Source organism: Heptranchias perlo, chromosome 7 (assembly GCF_035084215.1).
Source record: "Heptranchias perlo isolate sHepPer1 chromosome 7, sHepPer1.hap1, whole genome shotgun sequence".
Classification (NCBI taxonomy): Eukaryota; Metazoa; Chordata; class Chondrichthyes; order Hexanchiformes; family Hexanchidae; genus Heptranchias; species Heptranchias perlo.
This window is the reverse complement of record NC_090331.1, coordinates 64,159,820-64,176,705: the sequence shown is the minus strand read 5'-3', so window position 1 is coordinate 64,176,705 and position 16,886 is coordinate 64,159,820. Positions and strand designations below refer to the sequence as shown.

At 41.7% G+C, this 16,886-nt stretch overlaps 2 protein-coding genes across 3 annotated transcripts in view; one reads left to right on the top strand and one right to left on the bottom strand.

The window, feature by feature from the left end:
- Nucleotides 1-8,582, bottom strand: part of LOC137323794 (inositol polyphosphate 1-phosphatase-like) — a 139,195-nt gene extending 130,613 nt beyond the window's left edge. Inside the window, exon 1 of the mRNA XM_067987735.1 lies at nt 8,325-8,582. The gene's annotated coding sequence lies outside the window, so the exon portion shown is untranslated. The remainder of the gene's footprint in view (nt 1-8,324) is intronic.
- hibch (3-hydroxyisobutyryl-CoA hydrolase) overlaps nt 1-16,886 on the top strand; it is a 140,442-nt gene that overhangs the window by 76,836 nt on the left and 46,720 nt on the right. For both annotated transcript variants that reach the window (XM_067987736.1, XM_067987737.1), the window contains one exon: nt 11,775-11,853. In XM_067987736.1, coding sequence (XP_067843837.1) covers nt 11,775-11,853 — 79 coding nt within the window. The remainder of the gene's footprint in view (nt 1-11,774; nt 11,854-16,886) is intronic.

Genomic DNA, 16,886 nt, shown 5'->3' with positions numbered 1-16,886 from the left:
GAATGTACAAACTCAACACTTTTAACTGTCTTTCCCACAGTCACAGAATCCATTTTGTTTAGTAGTGTCCATTTTATTAGTAGTCAAGCGTTATATTTAAGCCTTTAATTAAGGTTAGTCTAATCTACACAAAGCGCATTTCAGTGTGGTTTTAGGGTAAATACCACTGTCGTGTACCCATTAGTCACTTCATCGTTGCCTTTAGTTCAACAGTCCAAAATCCACGCTAACAAGAGCTATGGGTTTCGTTTCACTAAGAAATCTTGTATGTAAACTTGATCCCAAAAGAGAAAATCCATATAGCATCAGTTATAGCAGTTTGTGGACTTCAGTCTGTAGATGGGGTGGGGGTTTATATGGAAGAATGGTGTTAATGGATACTGCAAAAAAAGTAGAGGCACTGAAACTGCCAAATTAAAGCATGTAGTTAAAGCAAGAGAGAATGAACTTGCATTCATCAGGATGTACCAAAGTGCTTTACAATGGATTAATTATTTTTGAAAATGCAATCACTGTTATTTAGGCAAATACAGCTGCCAATTTGTGCACAGCAAGGTCCCATAAATGAACAAATGACATGATAATTAGTTTTTTCTCATGGTGTTGGTTGAGGAAAGAATGTTGACCGGGACACTGGGACAACTCCCCTAGGCCTTTTTGAATAGTGCCTTGGGATCTTTTACCTTCCCCTGACCAGGCAGACAAGGCCTCAGTTTAATGTCTCATCTGAACGACAGCACATCTGACAATACAGCACTCCCTCAGTACTACACTAAAGTGTAGGTTAAGATAATGTGCTCAGGTCAATAGTTTGGCTTGAGCTCGAGACCTTCTGACTGAGTTGAGAATGCTACCAACTGATCCAAGTTGGGACTGTAAATTTGCTAAGAGCAAGTAAGTTGTTTTGGCAATGAAGAAATTTTCTGTCGGAATGTTGGTTAGAATCAGAATTCCAGTTCAAATCCAGAGAGGGCTCATTTCAATTTTATTCCCCCTAGAAGAGTCCAGCAAAATGTTTTAAATGTTGGTGAAATCAATAAAAATTGGTATTTACATCCTGCTTTTAATCAAGACGATACTAAACCATAGCTGTGTGTGCGCTTAACAAATCCATAAACAATGGAAATGAAACAGCTGAATTAAAGAATAGACTGTAGTACATTTTTCTGGTAGGGGGTAATGTAGTGAATTTTACTGATGTCATGTGGAATTATTACAAAGAATTGTACATAATCCTAAAAATTGAAAGGGTACCTTTTTTTTCTGACTGAAATCCCGTCATGACAGGTCACTTACATTTATTTAACTGCAGTGTTTCAGATTACGTCACCAAGCAGACTAAACAACACATTGGAAAGATGATCGGAGAGTGGTGGAGGAATAGTCCAGACTTGACTATTCCAATGCTCTCCTGGCTGGCCTCCCACCTTCCACCCTTCATAAACTTAAGCTCATCCAAAACTCTGCCGTATCTTAACTTGCACCAAGTCCCATTCACCCATCACCCCTGTGCTCGCTGACCTACATTGGCTCCCGGTCTAGCCAAATCTTGAATTTAAAATTGCATAGAATTACATAGAATGTACAGCACAGAAACAGGTCCATGCCAATGTTTATGCTCCAAACGAGCCTCTTCCCTCTCTACTTCATCTAACTCTATCACCATATCCTTCTATTTCTTTCTCCCTCATGTGTTTATCTAGCTTCCCCTTAAATGCATCTATGCTAGTCGTCTCAACTGCTCCTTGTGGTAGTGAGTTTCACATTCTAACCACTCTCTGGGTGAAGAAATTTTTCCTGAATCCCCTATTGGATTTATTAGTGACTACCATATATTTATGGCTCCTACTTCTGACCTCCCCTGCAATTGGAAACTTCTTCTCTACATCTACCCTATCAAACCCTTTCATAATCTTAAAAACCTGTATCAGGTCACCCCTCAGTCTTCTCTTTTCTAGAGAAAAGAGCCCCAGCCTGTTCAATCTTTCCTGATAGGTATAACCTCTCAGTTCTGGTATCACCCTAGTAAATCTTTTTTGAACCTTCTCTGGTGCCTCTATCTCTCTTTATTCCATGGGACCAGAATTGTTCACAATACTCCAAGTGTAGTCAAGCCAAGGTTCTGTACAAGAGACCTACTCATGGAGGCAGAGGGCATGGCTGAGGTGCTAAGTGAGTACTTTGCATCTGTCTTTACCAAGGAAGAGAATGCTGCCAAAGTCACAATAAAAGAAGAGGAAGTTGAGATACTGGATGGGCTTAAAATTGATAAAGAGGAGGTACTAGAAAGGCTGGCTGTACTTAATGTAGATAAGTCACCTGGTCCAGATGGGATGCATCCTAGGTTGCTGAGGGAAGTAAGGGTGGAAACTGCGGAGGTACTGGCCATAATCTTCCAATCATCCTTAGATACTGGAGTGGTGCCAGAGGACTAGAGAATTGCAAATGCTACATCCCTGTTCAAAAAAGAGTATTAGGATAAACCCAGCAACTACAGGCCAATCAGTTTAACCTCAGTGGTGGGGAAGCTTTTAGAAACAATAATCTGGGACAAAATTAACAGTCACTTGGACAAGTGTGGATTAATTAAGGAAAGCCAGCACAGATTTGTTAAAGGCAAATTGTGCTTAACTAACTTGATAGAGTTTTTTTGATGAGGGCTATGCGGTTGATGTGGTGTGTATGGACTTCCAAAAGATGTTTGATAAAGTGCCACATAATAGGCTTGTTTGCAAAGTTGAAACCCATGGAATAAAAGGGTCAGTGACAGCATGGATACAAAATTGACTAAGTGACAGGAAACAGAGAGTAGTGGTGATCGGCTGTTTTTCGGACTGGAGGATTGGTGTTCCCCAGGGGTCGGTACTAGGACCACTGCTTTTCTTGATATATATGAATGACTTGGACTTGGGTGTACAGGGCACAATTTCAAAATTTGCAGATGACACAATACTTGGAAGTGTAGTGAACAGTGAGGAGGATAGTGATAGACTTCAAGAGGACATAGACAGGCTGGTGGAATGGGCGAAGACGTGGCAGATGAAATTTAAAGCAGAGAAGTGCGAAGTAATACATTTTGGTAGGAAGAACAAAGAAAGGCAATATAAACTAAATGGTACAATTCTAAAGGGGGTGCAGGAACAGAGAGACCTGGGGATATATGTGCACAAATCATTAAAAGTGGCAGGGCAGGTTGAGAATGCAGATAAAAAAGCATACAGGATCCTGGGCTTTGTAAATAGAGTACAAAAGCAAGGATGTTATGATGAACCTTTATAAAACACTGGTTCGGCCACGACTGGAGTATTGTGTCCAGTTCTGGGCACCGCACTTTAGGAAGGATGCGAAGGCCTTGGAGAGCATGCAGAAAAGATTTACTAGAATGGTTCCAGGGTTAAGGGACTTCAGTTATGAGGATAGACTGGAGAAGCTGGGGTTGTTCTCCTTAGAGCAGAAAAGGTTGAGAGGAGATTTAATAGAGGTGTTCAAAATCATGAGGGGTCTAGACAGAATAGATAGAGAGAAATTGTCCCCATTAGCGGAAGGTTCGAGAACCAAAGGGCACAGATTTAAGGTGATTGACAAAAGAACCAAAGGCGACATGAGAAAAAACTTTCTTGCGTAGCGAGTGGTTATGATCTGGAATGCACTGCCTGAGGGGATGGTGGAGGCAAATTCAATCGTGGCTTTCAAAAGAGAATTGGGTACGTACTTGATAGAAAAAAAAATTGCAAGGCCACGGGGAAAGGGCAGGGGAGTGGGACCAGCTGGATTGCTCTTGCAGAGAGCCGGCACGGACTAGACATGCCGAATGACTTCCTTTTCTGCTGTAACCATTCTATGATTCTATGAACATAACTTCTCTGCTTTTCAATTCTATGCCTCTAGAGATGAACCCCAGTGCTTGTTTTTTTTATGGCCTTATTAACCAGCGTCACCACTTTTAGTGATTTGTGTATCTGTACCCCCAGATCCCTCTGCTCTATCCAATTTAGACTCTTATTTTCCAAGGAATATGTGGCCTCTTTAGTCTTCCTACCAAAATGTGCCACCTCACATTTATCTATATTGAATTTCATTTGCCAATTACATGCCCATTCTGCCAATTAATCAATGTCTTCCCTGGACTTGTTCTGTCTCTCTTTTTAAATATAGGAATCACATTAGCTGTCCGCCAGTGTTCTGGCCCTATTCCCTTTTCTAATTAATTTTTATATATGTGTAATAGTGCCTCTGCTATCTCTTCTCTAACATCTTTTAATATGCACGAATGCAATCCATCCGGACCAGGGGTTTTATCCTGAGTTTGATTAATGTCTTTATATCTTTTTTGAACTCGACTTCTAATATCATGCCCACCATGTTAGTCTCCCGAGTAAAAACTGAGGCAAAGTAACTATTTAATATTTCTGCCATTTCGCTGTCAATACCTGTGAGTTGATTGTGTGTATCCCTTAGTTGCCCTATCCCTGTCGCGGTTTTTCTTTTGTTATTTGTATGTCTGTAGAATACTTTTGTTATTTCTTTTTATATTCCTTGATAATTTAATTTCGTAGTTACTCTTTGCTTTCCTAATTGTTTTTTTGACTTCTTTCCTAACCTTTTTTGTATTCCTTTTTGTCGTCCTCTCCTTTGTTGTCTATGTACTTAGTGTATGCCTTTTTCTTTAGTTTCAATTTTTCCTTTATTCGTTTAGTCATCCATGGTGTGTCATTACTGGCTAGTTTGTTCTTGCTTTTTAGTGGGATATATTTCTCTTGGACTCTATTGATCACCGTTTTAAATGTTTCCCACTGCTGTTCTATTTCTTTGTTTGTTCAATACATTTTCCAGTTTATTTTCCCTAGTTCCATTCTAATCCCCTTAAAATCAGCTTTTTTCCAATTTATTACTTTGGTCTTTGTTTTACTTTTTTCCTTCTCATTCTTTGTCTTAAACCTTATTATGTTGTGATCGCTATTGCCTAGATGTTCCCCTATGCTTACTTCTCATATCTGTTCTGGTTCAATTCCCATTCCTAGGTCCAGCAGTGCTTCCTTTCATATTGGGCTTTTTACATACTGGGTAAGAAAGGAGTCTTGCACACATTGTAAAAACTCCATTCCCTGTACCCCTTTACCTAACCTCTTCTTGCCAATTTATTTGTGGGTAGTTAAAGTCTCCCATGATTATTATTCTATGTCCTTTATTCATTTCACATACTTGCTTACATATTTCTTCCTCCACCTCCTTTCCACTATTAGTTGGTCTATAGTATACCCCTATTAGTGTGATCGATCCCTTCTTATCATTTATTTCAATCCAAATTGTCATTCTTATGTTCAAATCACCTCTTCCTATCTCTGTAACCTCCTCCAGCCCTACAACCCTCCAAGAATTCTGCATTCCTCCAATTCTGGCCTCTTGTGCATCCCCGATTTCCTTTGCCCCACCATTGGCGGCCGTGCCTTCACCTGCCTAGACCCTAAACCTTGGAATTCCCTCCCTTAACCTCTCTGCCTCTCTATCCTCCTTTTAAGATGCTCTTTAAACCTATCTCTTTGACCAAGCTTTTGGTCACATGTCCTAATACCTCCTTATGTGGCTCGGTGCCAAATTTAGTCTGATAAAACTCCAGTGAAGCGCCTTGGGACATTTTACTCCGTTAAAGGCGCTATATAAATACAAGTTGTTGATGAGGATCAATACTACAGTTTTTTTTCACGTTCTGACATGTGAATTATTTTTTTTCAAATGCAAGAACATCACTTGCAGATACAATATGAGTTCTGTGTAATATAAAGGTGATTTTCTCATAGAGGTGTCAATGAAGACAGGTAATTTGTGGTTTATGTGGATCGTTTTCCCAAATGAAATGTTTCTGTTTTTGAGATGTAATCTCTAATGTTTGGTAACTGACATGATTTCCTAGAATTAGGATGAAACAGCATTTCCTCTACATCTGACCAACACTGATAATTTTAATAGACAGAGAGCAGAGTTTTAAAATGTGGGTGACGCTGGCAAGGCTGGCTTTTTTTTTTAAAGAGTGAAGTAAGGTACACAATGTCTTCACCGGCCTGTCACAACAAGCCAGTGAAACTGTAGTATAGTGATAGGGAGGAGCACAGATCAGGACCAGCTATTATGTAGTTTAATCTGAAACATTTGAGATAATTGTGTGTAGAAAGCAAGAAGGCTGTGGTATAGTCAAGGTCACTTTATTGGGAGAAATGCTGAGGATTTAGAATTGCTACAATCCTTGTCCAGATAAAACTGCCACTAGACATATTATTGCTGCAAGGCTCATGACTACTGGTACTTGAAGCAACTGTTTTTTTTGAAGGAACATTTTATTTCTCAGTCACTAAAATGTTGTGAACAAACAATGAAAAAGATAAGCTATTTGTTTGTCTCAAGGGTGCAAAAGTAATAATAGTGCAGCTGTTGGCCTTTGGGCTCTAAACTCTGTTTTCAAAAGCTGAACCAAAATAGTAATCTCAAAGTAATTCCTTGACAGTTTCTGCTAGTTGTGAATGATTGTTTGTGACATGAGTTTTGTCAGAACATCTCATATGATATTCACTTTTAGTACTCTATCCCAGTGAATGAAATTTGTCGCCTTTAAGCAGTGTTAACAGATTTTTATATTATCCATTGGTTCTATTAATATTCTAATCTCATGTATTAACTGATAAGAATAATGTTTATGTATAGCTGGGCTAGACATTATGCATTGCTTAGTACAAGTATATGATACTTTGATTAGGCCAAACTCTTCCCAGCATTTCCCTGCTGAAACCTTAAAGCGGAAACAAGTAGTTGAAAATTGTCACTGGTATTGCTAAGCTGTACAAACACTTCCCATATACCCATAGCTGTAATGACAGCAGACACTAACTATAAAGCTTTCTCCTTCCATCCCCATCCTTCAGGACTACTTCCTTGTTACGTCAATGACACTGTAGAAAACACATGTGATCTAACAATGATAACAGCAATTTCCACTTATTTAGTGCATTTAGTGCTTTTAAAAAAATGTCCCAGTTGTTCCACAAATGGAAATAGAAAAGGAAACAAAAACTGAGCCATGGGGGGAGAGATTAAGAGGGGTGACTGAAAGCTTCGTCAAAAAGCTGGGCTTTGAGAAGGTTTTTAAGGAGGAGAAGGAAGTAGAGACATGACCGGGTTTATAGAGGGAGTTCCAGAAAGTGGGGCCAAGATGGATTAAGGCTTAATGATGGGATGAAGGAAAGGGAGATGCACAAAAAGTCAAAGTCAGAGGACCAAAGTTTGCATGGGGGGGGGGGGGGGGTGGTGAGTGGGGAAAGAATATAACGCTGGACGAGGTTGCAGTGATAGGGTGGGGCAAGGTCATGGAGGAATTTGAAGACAAGGAGTTTAAATTGATTATGTTTGGAAAGAGGGAGCCAGGTGCAATATGTTGTGATGTTATCTGTTCTATCATCTACGGCAATGTTATGAAAAGATCTGATAAACAGAAATTTCTGTTTAACACAGGCAGGTACATAGTATCATGGCCACAGCTGAACCTTTGCATTGCATGGATGTACATAATGTGACATAACATGCCTTCTACATCTGGTTTGTGTAATTGGCCATTTTTTACCATACACATTTTTTTGCTGTTATTTCTTGCAAGTGAAAGATGCATTTGAGCAAATGAACTGGAAATGAAGCTTGCACTGACCTTGGTAATCCAGCTACTAAACAATCAAAGAGCACTGAATATAGTGTGCTACTGTTCTAGTGACTATTATACTATAGCCTTGGACTCCTAACAAGGAGGTCTGTGTGTGAGTAACTATCTTGACTAATGGTTCTCCTGCAAGAAGATAAAAACAGTTTTTTTCCTTGGTCTTGATAGGTATACATGCTACCAGCCAAATAAAGATTGGTTTCGATGGTGTCAGTAGACTTGTCAACGTCACTGCCCTGATTTCTTATGACCCTTTTTATACCGCAGGTAGCAATTTAACACCAGAACTGCTTTAGACCAGCGAAGCACAACATCGAGCTATACTGCCAGATGTGCACTCCTCAGGCAAAGTGATGCTCTGTGGATGTATGTGTGCATGCATGTGCATAGTTCCAATCAGGATTGTGCGGAATATGGTTAGCGAGAGCTCTTCACTAACATTAATGATGTAAAAATGGTCCTGGGGCTGCTGCCTTTTATTTTAAACTTAAAAATTAAAGTTATCATGAAACCTGCATGGTTTCACACTGCTCCAGTTTGCAACAACAAACTAAGGTTATACAGTAGTTTCTATGTTGAATCCTGTAGTGCGTTCTATAAATATTTATTAAAATAAGAATATTACCTTTTCAGTGTCCGGTGACTTCTACATTGTCTATGCTTATGCACTCTTCTGCAGTTTCTCTCTTTAAGCCAATTTGGACAGCAGATGTATAAGACTTGACGGCAGAAACAATTAAGAGTCCAGACTACATTTTCAATTGAATTTAAAAACAGCACTAGGAAAATTGCAGTATGCTCCCTTGTTCATGTTGGACTTTTCCATTCAAATTAATGTGGCAGCTGCTGTTGGCTTTAATCTCTCTGATTCGAGCTACCATGGTGTTTGCTAGTTACAAACTGATCTCCTTCCCCTTCCCAGAGTAAAGGTCACTGTGATCAATCACTGCACTGGAATGGATGATTTACTTTCCTTCTGGCACAAGTAGTATTACTGTTTAAGCTCCGAAGGAATGTTTCTACAATGTCTAGTTTACAGATATCCTGTGTAATGTACTACTTTCTTCAAATTGCTAACCAAATATAATCTGCAGGAACACTATTGAACCATAGTCTCTGATCAAACAATGAAATTTGTTTTGTTTTCATAAGATTTATCTTCTAATAATATAGATGCTTGAGGGTAATTCATTTGCATCCACGGTAATGCTGATCTTGCTATGCAAGTCTGACCCATGTTACGATTACTTTTAAGCAATCGGACAAGTTTTCAAAAATAGTGACTAGTAACAAAACGTTCAAAATCCTACATTTGTATGTGTGCTTCCAAAACCGACATGTGAAACTCACTAACTAAACATGTTTAGTTGAAAAAAAGGAGGAAATTTAGGAGTGAGGACCAGAGTAATGTTGGTGCCACTTTTCTTGTGGTTTATCTGGAGAATCTGTCTGTGGAGCCTTTTGACTATTGCTGTAAGGTTGTACACAGCAGTAGACGGTGTGTATATTATGGGTACCACATTTCAAGTGACATGGATAATAGGTTGAGATTCTACAAAATTGCACAATTTCTTCGTTCATTTTTTTTCAGAAACATCAGGCTCTTCTGGCTTTTGCATCTGACTTGTTGCTATAATTGTGGGATCAATGACCAGTTGACATTTTGTTATACTTCCATTCTTAGATTCCTGAATGTTCATTTATGAATATTTTTCAAAATAATGAACGGATGCTTGGAAGTGCTATGCTTACCCAATGACTTAGTGGGCAAATACATTGCCTGGTGAGCTAATGAGCCCTATGGAACAGGTTCAATCCCTAGTTTGCACTGTGTTAGGGTCATGGAGGTGTTCCAATAGGCTGCAAAGTCTCTTAACTGGTATGTGGAAGAATTGAGATCATTATCCTGTGACCCTGCTGGAGCGTGTGCACACACACATGCGCCCGTGTCTATATGAACATTGAGGGCAGGATCTGGCTGAGCTTCCATGTTGTTTCTCTTCCTTTTTCCTCCCTCCCTCATTCTTTCCTCCCCCCATTCTGCTCCATCCATCATAATCCAGTGGGTGAATTACCTGCAATCATGATCTAGGCTTACATATGAAAAATAACCCCTTGGATGAGGCAGTGGAGATCTCCTGATATTCCAACAACCCAGCAGACTCTTATATATTCACAAGAGAAATCTAGGGAGGCAATGTGTTCCTGTGTTAACATTTCAAGCTCCAAAGATTTTCTTTTTGTTTTTTGTTGTGCAGACTGTTCACGGTTTCCATCAGGTAAAGCATTGTAATGAAACCCTACAAAACCCTAAATAAACCGATCCTACTTTTAAAGGTAGCCCAGATTATATGAACAGCATAAATAATATAAACTATTTTTGTGTAGTTATGTCATCTATTTTGTTAAGTCAGATCAGTTTCTCCAATACCAAATTTGGGTGTCAACAGTCTGCAGTAGAAGCCACTTACGTGGGCAAGCAGGACCACCCACTGGGAACTGGCTTTTTTTTGTCCCCCATTTGACGATACCCTATAGACCGACCACTGATTTAGTGGGATAGTGGAACCCTTCCATCTGATAAGGTGATACAATTGGCTGTCATTTCAATCAGCTATGAGACTCTGCTCTATTTGCATGCCGGTAGAACAGCTGAGTCTTGCAGCTGGAAGTTTTATTTCGTGCCTCCTCAACTCGATGATTTCAGTGGACCAGAAATTTAGTCAGTTGTGAGACTCGGCTGCTCTACCGGCACCCAGGTAGCTAAGTCTCATCGCTGACAGAAATGCTGGTGGGCTGGAAAGATCGCAGACGGAACAGTCTGATATTACTTCGGTTCGCCAGGATGATCTGTTAAGCAAGGCGTCTTAATTAACTGCTACTGAATTTGAAAGTGGTACCATTAAATCATCATAAATCTCCCTAGATTAAAGAAATAAAACTTGTGACGAAACCTGATGAGACAGCACTAGTAAAGAAATTCCTCCCTGTCTTAAAAACATGAGAAAACATCAAAGGCAAGTTGAATTTAAACTGGTCACTTATTGTGATGCAAATATTTCAGTGCATTACTGGGGCAGTGCTGCATTGTTAGACGTGTTGTCTTTCAGATGAGTTGTTACCGAAGCCTTGTCCACCTGTTCAGGTGGGCGTAAAAGGTCCCATGGTACCATTTGAAGTAGAGCAGGAAATTCTCTCTGTGTCCTGACCAATATTCATCCCTCAATCAACACCACCAAAATCAGATTAACTAGTCGTTCATTCATTCATTTGCTGTTTGGCTAACCTTGATGTGTGCAAATTGGTAGCCGTCTTTACCCAGATAACAACAGTGATTCCACTTCAAAAGTATTTCACTGTTTGTAAAGTGCTTTGGCATATTCTGAGGACATAGGCTGCTTATTTAGCCACTTTCAGTTACTGTGAAAATGAGGCACCTCAGTTGGTTCTTGTGTCCCTGTGCAAAGAAGAGGAAGACATTTGGCCCATCTTAGTTAGTCAAACCAGAAAGACCCTAGCAACTACCCCACCCCCGCCCCGCCACCTCCAACCCTTGCTGCATTTAATTTTTTCTTAAATGATTCCAGGAATTTGAACCTCTACTACTCTATCTGGCAGTCCATTACAAGGGTTGACCACTCTTTGCATGGAGAAGAATTTCCTGATGTCAGTCCTAAATTTTCCTTTCACTAGTTTGAACCTGTGTTCTGATCTTTCCACGCCTGCTGGAAATGTGTAACTGAACGCTCGGTGATGATGCTATCACACTTGTCTGTAATGGCTCTCATGGTCAAAGAATCCTAGCTGTTCAGGCTCCAATGAAGAATTGGTCACTTGGTCAATCTATTGGAGGGCTGGTGGCTTGCCCTCCTTGCCTTCTTTGAAGTGTATCAAAACAGGAGTTGCTGCCTTCAGGAGAGGAGGGTTAAAGGGGGTGAAAAACTGATAAGATATTTACTGCAGACTAAATAAGAATATTGATGTTATACAGTAACATTCTTGAGACAAGGCCACAATTTGGGAATGCATTGTACTTATTATTGCCATTAATGACTTTTTTTCACTTTCTTTTTAGGGTGTTGGCTTGTCAGTGCATGGGCACTTCCGAGTGGCAACAGAGAAAACGCTATTTGCTATGCCAGAGACAGCAATAGGTAAAACTGGGAATCTGTTCACAATGTTTAATATATCAAAGTTTTGTGTATGCTCGTGAACTGTTTTATATCTCTATTTTACTAAAATACATTTTGAAAATTCCAGAAACACTAACATTTGTTACATTTTTCTATAAATGCGTTGTATTTATTCATCCAGGATGGATCTGTTCTGTAAAATAGTAGTCAATCTCTTGTGGCTTTGTTAATGGGTACTATGAGGAAGACTGTGACAAATTGCCAGAAGGGACATTGCTATATCAAAGTTCCAAATACACAGGCATTTAATATGAGGTTCAATGTGCTAGCTAAAGGGTACCCTGGCCCAGGATGGAACACTTCCTCTGGATCTCAGATGGACAACATCAGGAGTTTTTTCAGTGATTCCTCATATCCTACATCCCTGCGAACCATGGTCACAAAGTTTTGGGCCAGGTTATCCATAAAATAGGCTAAGCATATAGGGGCTACCAACACTCAACAGATCCCTTGTATAATACACTTGCTGCAGACTTGGTTGTACTTCAGATACTCTCCAGTCGTGGGAAATTCTCGAGCGAGAGATGAATGTCCTGACCAAGGCTCGATGGACACCCAACAAGGATGTAATCAAATTAGGATGCGATGCCACCAGGCCCGTAAGTCAGGATTTGACTCCAGAGAGCTACATAGCTCCAGGCAGTTGCTAAACAAATCAGGCATTTTCTCAAGTCAGTTGCTGCCTTTGATTGAACACTAAATGCAGGCTCCCAAGCTACAGCAGGAAACAGCAATTCGTTCCCTAGACCAGAAAATAAGAAACCACTAGTATCAGGACAATAGAAAGAGTTGACTGAGAACAGGTTTCTACTCTACTATTTTGTGGTCCTCAAAGAAAGATAAACTCTTCCCTGTAGTACACTTCAGGGTCCCAAACTGATTCCTAAAGCATAAGGAATGAAAGATGGTCACATTACCAATTATCCAGGGAAGGTTAGCACTATTAGACCTAAAAGATACGTACTTCAATAGTGCTACATGGGCACACTACCAAAGGTTTCTCAAGTTAAGTTTCAGGGGCCAATGTTTTAAGTACAAGCTTTGGTTTCTCGGAACTCTGCCTTTTCAGAAAACGCATGTCCAAGATTGCAGTACGTCTTGGGAAGTGGCATCTCCATGTATATCTGTACCTTGATGACTGGTTAATTTAAGTCCATGTTTGAGATCTGTTAGCATAGCTATCCAGCAAATATCCAATCCAGTTCAAAAACTAGATTCAGAATCGATTACAAAAAGTCCTAGTTACGACCAAGTAGGACTAATACTTTTAGGAAATAATAATAGAAAATGCTGAAAAATACTCAGCAGGTCAGGTGGCATCTGTGGACAGAGAAACAGTTAAAGTTTCAGGTCAATGATCTTTCATCAGAATTAGAAGATGTTAGAGATTAACAGTTTTTAAGCAAGTACAGAGCCAGGCAAAGTGGGGGTTTGTGAGAATAAAAGGGAAGGTCTGTCATAGGGTAGAGGGCAAGAATAATTAAATGACAAAAGGGATGATGGTACGAGGCAAAAGCGGGTGGTAATGGGATAAATAAAGAAACAAAAGATGGGTCCAGAGGAGATATAAATGGTTATAGCAGAGGGGGAGGGAAGCATGGAAAATCTGGCAAAGAGGAAAAGGCTCCTGTGGCATGGGAATTTGGCAGAGCAAATCGGTACACCCCAGGGTTGCGGACTGCCCTGCCCGGGTGTGTGCTGATAGGAGATACCCAATCCAAGCACCAGCTCACAACTCCTCCACCCCCAGTGGTGCAGCCAACCTCCATTACCAGCACCTGCCATCTAGAGAAAAATGGGAGTGGTGGTTAAGATCTGAAGTTAGTAAACTCAATGTTAAGGCCGGAAGGCTGTAAAGTGCCTGTAGATAGATGAGGTGCTGTTCCTTGAGTTTGCTTGTAGGAGGCCAAGGACAGAGAGGTCAGAACGGGAGTGGGACTGAGAATTAAAGTGGCAAGCGACCGGAATCTCAAGATCACGCTTGCGAACTGAATGGAGGTGTTCAGCAAAGCGATCGCTCAATCTTTGGTCTTACCAATAAGGAGGAGACCACATCGTGAGCAGCAGTATACCAAGTAGGAAGAAGTATAAGTAAATCGCTATTTCACCTGGAAAGAGTTTTTGGGGGCCTGAACGGTGGGAAGAGAGATGAAAGGGCAGGTGTTGCATCTCTTGTGCTTACATGAGAAGGTGCCAGGGGAAGGGGAGTGGGTGTTGGGGGTGATGAAAGAGGGACCAGGGTTTTGCAGAGGGAATGTTCCCTTTGGAATGCTGAAAGGGGAGGGGAGGGGAAGATGTATTTGGTGGTGGCATCGTGCTGGAGATGGTGGAAATGGCGGAGGATTATCCATTGAATATAGAGGCTGGTGGGGTGGAAGGTGAGGACAAGGGAGACTCGATCATAGCTCTGGGAGGGAGGGGAAGGGATGAGGGCAGAAGTGCGAGAAATGGGATAGACACGGTCGAGGGTCCTGTCAACCAAGTGGAGAGGAATTCTCGGCGGAGGAAAAAGGAAGACATTCCGGAAGCACTGGTGTGGAAGGTGGCATCGTCAGAACAGATGCGACGGAGACAGAGAAACTGGAAGAATGGAATAGAGTCCTTACAGGAAGCTGGGTGAGAGGAAGTGTTTTCAAGTAGCTGTGGGAGTCAGTGGGCTTATAGTGGACATTGATGGACAGTCTATCTCCAGAAATGGAGGAACCCAAATTGCATATCAATGAGCAGGTTATTGATGAGTAAATGCTGCTTGATGGCACTGTTGGCGACTCCTTTCATCACTTTGCTGATGATTAGGAGTAGGCTAATGGGGTAGTAATTGGATTTGTCCTGCTTTCTGTGGACAGGACATACCTGGGCAATTTTCCATTGTCGAGTGGATGCCAGTGTTATAGCTGTACTGGAACAGCTTGACTAGAGGCGCAACTACAATACTACAAAATGCTGCGGTACAGAGGGATCTGGGTGTCCTCGTACATGAAACACAAAAAGTCAACATACAGGTGCAGCAGGTAATCCGGAAGGCAAACGGAATATTGGCCTTTATTTCTAGGAGGATGGAGTATAAAAGCAGGGAAGTCATGCTACAACTGTACAGGGTGCTGGTGAGACCACACCTGGAGTACTGCTTACAGTTCTGGTGCCCTTATTTAAGGAAGGACATACTTGCATTGGAGGCAGTTCAGAGAAGGTTCACCAGGTTGATTCCGGGTTGTCTTATGAGGAAAGATTGAACAGGTTGGGTCTATACTCATTGGAGTTTAGAAGAATGAGAGGACATCTTATTGAAACGTAAAAGATTCTGAGGGGACTCGATAGGTTAGATACTGAGAGGATGTTACCCCTCATGGGGGAATCTAAAACTAGGGGGCATAGTCTCAGAATAAGGGGTCGCCCATTTAAGACGGAAATGAGGAGGAATTTCTTCTCCCAGAGGGTCATGAATCTTTGGAGTTCTTTACTCCAAAAAGCTGTGAAGGTTGAGTCATTGAATACATTCAAGGCTGAGTTATACATATTTTTGATCAGCAAAGGAGTCAAAGGATATGGGGAAAAGGCGGGAAGGTGGAGTTGAGGTAAAAATCAGATCGGCCATGATCTCATTAAATGACGGAGCAGGCTCAAGGGGCCGAATGGCCTACTCCTGCTCTTATCTCTTATGGTCTTATGGTCTAATTAGTTCTGGAGCACATGTCTTCAGCACTACAGTCGGGATTTCGTCGGGACCCGTAGCTTTTGCTGTGTCCAGTGCACTCAACCACTTCTTGATGTCACGTAGAGTGAATTGAATTGGCTTAGGACTGGCATCTGTGATGGTGGGGATCAGAGGAGGAGGCCAAGAAGGGTCATCCACTCGGCACTTCCAGTTGAAGATGGTTATGAACACTTCAGCCTTGTCTTTCTTCACATGCCGGGCTCCGTAATCATTGAGGATGGGGGTGTTCATGGAGCCTCCTCCTCTTGTTAGTTGCTTAATTGTCCACCACCATTCGCAACTGGGTGTGACAGGACAGCAGAGTATTGATCTGATCCATTGGTTGTGGGATCGTTCAGCTCTGTCTGTAGCATGCTGCTTCCGCTGTTTAGCATGCATATAACGTCTGTGTTGTAGCTTCACTAATTTGGCACCTCATTTTCAGGTATGCCTAGTGCTGCTCCTGGCATGCTTTTCTACAGTCATTGAACCAGGGTTGATCATCTAGCTTGATGGTGATGAAGGAGTTAGGGATATGCTGGGCCATGAGGTTACAGATTGTGGCAGTATACAATTCTGCTGCTGCTAATGGCCCACAGCGCCTCATGGATGCCCAGTTTTTAGTTGCTAGATCTGTTCTTATTCTTTCCCACTTAGCAGTGGTAGTGCCACATGATGCGATGGAGGATGTCCTCAGTGTGAAGTTGGGACTTGGTCTCCATAGGGACTGTGCGGTGGTCACTCCTACCAATGCTATCATGGACAGATGCATCTGTAACAAGTAGATTGGTGAGGATGAGGTCAAGTATGCTATTTTCTCGTGTTGGTTCTCTCACCACTTGCTGCAAGCCCAGTCTGGCAGGTATGTCCTTCAGGACTCGGCCAGTGCTGGTACTTCCGAGCCGCTCTTGGTCATTGTGGTACTACCGAGCTACTCTTGGTGATGGACCATGAAGTCCCCCCACCCAGAGTATATTCTGTGCCCTTGTTACCCACAGTGATTCCTCCAAGTGGTGTTCAACATGAGGGAATATTGATTCATCAGCTGAGAGAGGGCAGTAGGTGGTAATGTGCAGGATGTTTACTTGCCCTGTTTCACTTGAAACCATGAGACTTCATGGGGTCCAGAGTCAACGTTGAGGACTCCCAGGGCCACTTCCCCTTGACTGTATACCACTGTGCCCCCACCTCAAGTGGGACAGGACATACCCAGGGATAGGGATGCTGGAGTCTGGGACATTGGCTGATAGGTATGATTCTGTAAGTATGACTATGTCAGGTTGCTGCTTGACCAGCCTGT